We start from the raw sequence: 5,208 nt of genomic DNA, 5'->3' as shown, positions 1-5,208 counted from the left end.
ATTTTAAGTTCATTGGTACATTAAAGTTATAATTAATAATTTTCTCAATTTTTTTAGTTAACACTCTTTAAAAAAGAATCATGAAATTCCTTGTTTTTGTTTTCATTCCATCCCTAATATGTTTGATTTTCATTTTCACTTTTCACTCCCATTCTCGTTTCATTCTTTCCCATCATTCATTTACAGAAGAAAAATAAAACTTAAATATAATAAAATTAAAAATTCAAATCAGAGAAACCCTCGCAATGAGGGTATAATTTATTTGAGAATAGAAAATGATACAACTAATATATATAGAAAACAAATAAACAAACAACACACAAGGAAAGCACATAACTAGCCACACAACAACTAAATTGACAATCAAGAAGATGGGTCAGGTGGTCTCCAAGCCGGCAAGAATCCTCATGTCCTGCTAACCTCTGGACCTGGACCACCCTTTGCCGCTTCTGTGGCCTTACCCTGAACAGTCTGGGCCGTCTCTCTACCTTTCTGGCCCACTTTTCCTGCTGTTTCCTCTGCCTTCCGTTTTGCCTGATCCATTGTTTGTGTTAACGGACCTCTGATCGAGCTATGCAAATAGTTGGCCATCCAAGAGAGTGACGAGAGTGCCGTGACCCCAAGAGCACCGGATGCTAAGAATCCCAACACGCCCAAGCCTATCACAAGGGCTGTAGGGACCAAAACTGGGCTAAAAATCACAAAAACGGGGGTGGTCAAAGCTAGCCCAATGAGTGTCCCTACAAGAGTGAGACCTGAAAGGAAGAGAAGGGAGCCACCAACAGATAACAAGGTTACAACTGCTAAGACCTGGGAAGTTGAAGGTCCCTTTCCTGGGAGGGTGCTCGCGAAGCCTTGGCCTCCAGGTCTTTGCTGATGCTGTTGTTGGCGAAAGTCAGCCATGGATCAATTTTCTTAAAAAAAAACGGCTTATTTAGAGAGCTGAGCTCTTGGATTAATATCACAGAGATGGCATGCAAAAATGGAGAGATAGAGAGGGAGGCAGGGACGGTGAGAGGAAGGAGAGCTATTTTTTAGGAGATGGAGGGAAAGACACGTAGTATAATGACGCGACACATGTTTGCAAGAACCTTGCATGTTGTGTGTGTCTTTTCTAGTGAGTGTTTGCAATGTTGCTGTGCTGTGTTCCGCCAGGTTGGAAATTGTTTTTCAAAAAATTACCAGGCCGTCTTGATGAATTTTTTTTTTTAAATTAAAAAATTTCAAAGTATAAATTAAAAAATCTATATAAACATCTAATTACTAGATATACAGGCTGTCTTGATTTATTTTTTAAATCAAAAAAATTCAAAGTCTAAATTAAAACCTACAAATGGAAAAAAGAAAAAAGAACCGAATCCCTGACAAAAAGATAAAATTAAAAAACAAAATTAATAATACAAAATGATCTAAAAGAATAATTAAAAGAATAAGGGTGAAAAAAATTAATTACAAGAAAAAAATTAATTACAAGACAAATAAAAATTTTCAATTGAAGGGTTAAATTGAATTGAAAAATAATTTTAACAAAATAATTATAGTTAAATTGAAAAAAAAAACAAAATAACATAAATGTTAATTGAAAGATGAGATTAAAAGCCAATAAAACTTGATTCGATCCAAGTAAGGTTAGATTTAGATTTTGACATCAAATCTCTTACTATCCAGTTTTTTACTATAAAACATAACTTTTGATTTTATCACTGAACCACTGAAATTTTTACAAGAGTTTCTATACACACTGTTATACATTGGGTGAAAACTTTAGGTAAATCTGAATTTGGTAATGGATTTTTCTATATGGTCAAAGTTATTGGACAAAATCATGTAAAATCTACATGTGTGAATCTTTATCTACTATTTGAACTATATATAAAGCTCTATAAAGAATTATTCTAAGATTTAAATTGGGTTGGAAAGTAGACATTTATAGCTTTATAGCGATGTATAATAGATCAACTAACTAATTCATCTGTAAGAGAGAAAATAATTTGTTTGAAGTCAAGACTGAAATCTGCGAGGAATTTACAAAAATTAGAGAAACATTGTTTTCTTTTGTATCATGAATTTCTTAATGTTCTTAGAGGCACATTAAATTACTTATTCTATAAGGATTCCATGTAAAATAAGGAGATATAACTATTATAAATAATTTGGAAGGATTCCATATCCATTATTGGATTTATGAGGTAACAAGGAGACTTGAGTTTTTTTTGTTGTTTTTTTCTTTATTTTATAGGGTTTTTTTTATTCAAAAATGAGATTATAAGAGGCTATTTAAATGAATGCATGCTTGAAGAGGAAACAAATTAGCAGCAGTTTCTCTTTTAAAATAAAAAAGTAAAAGGCAACAAGTTTTTTTTTTTCAAGGGTAATAGTGAAGGCAACAAAGCTTTTATATAAAAGCCTTGTTTCATATTTATTTAGTTTTTTTTCTTGTGCTTCTCTCATATAAACAAATTTTTTTTATTACCATGGGTTTTATTTTGTTATAACTTCTATTTGTGTTATTTAATAGGGTCAATAGCCTTACCGTTATTTCTAATGGGCTTAATTCATATTGAGCTTGGATTTTGATTAATTAGCTAAGACTCAAGGCTTGTTTAGGCTTATTTAATAACTAGTTTTTTAGTTATAGCCCAATGCTTGTTTGTGTCTATATATCCAAGTTTAATAGTATAGGTTCTGAGTTATTTTTGTAAGTTGACCAATTTAACTCACAAATATAGATCTACTAGGGTTTATTTTCAAGAGTATAAATGCTCTTTGAAAGGACAAAATATTAAGACAAGATAATATGATTGTTGTCGAATTTATTCAGCTTGTGTAAGAGAGATTCTTGAATTTATTCAACTTATGTAAGAGAGATTCTTGCATTCTTTGGTTCTTTAATAAACCAAATTGATTTATCGAAGATTAACTGGCTTTGTGACATCGTTCTCATACTTCTTGTTTGTGAATTGGTATTTATAGGGTAATGATTCTTATTCAGATAATGTTGGTGCTCTAAGATAGGTTTTCGTTGTGTTATTCATTAGACTTGTTTTGAATTTCTAAGATTTGTTATCATTCTTGATATGACTTGCATGATCACGTGATTATCAAGTTCGTATTAGTTAGTATCAGAGTTAGGCTCTGAAAGAAGGTCAAATACTTCTAAAATCTTGTTTTCTTTGTGTTTTATAAGTTTAGTTGTGTTAACTAATATTTAAGCCAAATTTGCATCAACAAAAACATGTTAACTAATATTTTTTTGGACCTAGTCAATCTATTTTTGTTATATTTGGGTTATTTAGGAGTCAAATAAATGTTTCCATTATTTTTTTCTTTTTTATTTTGAATCTTTGTACATCCATATTTTGTATGAATTCCTTTTGTTACTCGCGAAATCATAATCATAATTTTATTTTGCTTTTTATATCAAACTTTTGCCAAACTCACCCTTAATAAACATAATTTGGGCTGGCTAGGCCTAAAGCCCAAACTCGGCCAACTATTTTTTTTTTTGGGGGAGGCTAGATCAAGCCCAATCGGTATGGGCTGGACCTAACTAGATCAGCTCGATCACTAGTACAAGCTAGTGACCCGGCTAGTCTAAAGAGCAAGCGTTACAACCCCTATATAATTAAAATGCAAAAACTGGGAGAATGAAAGCTTACCTAGTTTGTAGAACCTTTCAATAAGAACTAAGCGGTATAGGGCAATATTTTCCTCTTTTGTATTCTTTGCTACTCTCTTTAAATGAGAACGAATCTTGCTTGATTTTTTTTCCACAGTACTTATGTAATTAAATTTTCTTTCGCTTTTGTTTGGCTTACCTAAGTCTCTCTCTCCTCTCCTTTCTTTCGATCTCCCTTTCTGCATACACTGAGATCTGTATTTATAGTGTAAGAGTCTCATCGTTTGTAAGAAATGAAGTTAAAATCAAACTCATTCTCTTTTTTGAAGTTTGATTTTGATTAAGAATTGAATTCAAAAATAGACAAGTATCGTTATCTTGAAGATAAGGATAGAATGGCAAACGCACATTGTAGTCTCTAATTTCCGTGCAAGCTGACAAATTACACTTTTCATCAAAATAAATCTTTGATCTTTTAATTTTTTTATTTTACCCCATAAAATAAAATTAAAAGCCAATGAGGCAAAATTGGGTTATAACAAGCATCAATCAAGATGATGTAAAAGTGTTTTTAATATTTCATATTATTTAAGGTTATTTTGGATACATGATTTTCTATAAGTCTAATATTTCATAATATTCAAGGTTATTTTAAGATACTTGATTTTCTATAGGTCTAGGCCTTTCTTTCTCATACCATTAATTAAGGATGGCATGGAGCAACCTTGAATTTTACTAGTTTTGTCACTCAAGCTATGTTAGGAGTAAAATTTCACTTATAATAAAAAAAATGAGTTAATGTTATGGATTTATTTAATTTTATTTTATCATGATTTTTTTTAAACAAAACAAAGCTACCCATACTTAATAAAATAAATTAGAAATATATATTGACATAACCAAAAGATTGATGTTTTCTCTTAAGTGCAGAAGTGTCAAAGTAAGAAATAATCTGGAAAGACCGGGGTTGAACTTGTATAAATTATAAATAACAACAATAACAACAATAATAGTAATACTAATAGTAATAGTAATAATAGAAGAAGAAGAAGAAGTTGATGAGAACTTTGAGATGGAGATTAATGTGAGGATTAAATAATGATAACAACAAATATCAAAGTTAGAGGATCCACTAATGGTATTTCAAAAAAGTATAATATAAACTCTTTTTATTACTTAACTGGAAATCACACACAAAGGAAATTTCAATCGAATTATAAATGGTTAACATGACTACATTAAATATCTTATTCGAATAATACTAATACTTGTAAATATTGTCAGACATTCATGATTATAACTTATGTTAATAACAAATTAAGTTCTTTTCATAGCACAAATGTCGGTTACACCATATGGTTGGGTTACGAAAGTGTCAAGTATTTATTGTATCAAGTGTTATACAATACAAATCTTGACTAACCATTTAATAAGCAAAGATAACAAATACAAAACATGTTAGTATCAAATATTAAGGTCCATGTTAAGTTTACACTATACTTATTCTTACACCATTAGTGTAACCTTTTCACCTTGACATAATAAACTTAACAAAACATAATAAAAGAAAGAAAAAAAATAAGAACATA

At 30.3% G+C, this 5,208-nt stretch overlaps 1 protein-coding gene across 2 annotated transcripts; it reads right to left on the bottom strand.

Annotated features, from left to right (window-relative positions):
* Positions 1 to 297: 297 nt before the first annotated feature.
* LOC105142069 (oleosin 16.4 kDa-like) lies at positions 298 to 1,124 on the bottom strand. Of its 2 annotated transcripts, none has more exons than XM_011049521.1 (2): positions 979 to 1,124; positions 298 to 919 (listed from the first exon to the last, which is right to left on the bottom strand). In XM_011049521.1, the coding sequence occupies exon 2, from the start codon at positions 901 to 903 to the stop codon at positions 406 to 408; it is 498 nt and encodes a 165-aa protein (XP_011047823.1). In that variant the 5' UTR covers positions 904 to 919; positions 979 to 1,124; the 3' UTR covers positions 298 to 405. The 2 variants fall into 2 exon arrangements, with proteins under 2 accessions (XP_011047823.1, XP_011047822.1); XM_011049520.1 differs by having other exon boundaries at positions 298 to 924; positions 984 to 1,124.
* Positions 1,125 to 5,208: the final 4,084 nt, after the last annotated feature.

This window comes from Populus euphratica, unplaced genomic scaffold (assembly GCF_000495115.2).
Source record: "Populus euphratica unplaced genomic scaffold, PopEup_1.0 scaffold222.1, whole genome shotgun sequence".
Classification (NCBI taxonomy): domain Eukaryota; kingdom Viridiplantae; phylum Streptophyta; class Magnoliopsida; order Malpighiales; family Salicaceae; genus Populus; species Populus euphratica.
Note: the sequence above shows the minus strand (reverse complement) of the source record. Positions and strands in the feature narration are given on the sequence as shown.

What these genes read in the sequence shown, in the direction of transcription:
- LOC105142069 (XM_011049521.1), bottom strand. Translation starts at nt 903, where the DNA reads ATGGCTGACTTTCGCCAACAACAGCATCAGCAAAGACCTGGAGGCCAA.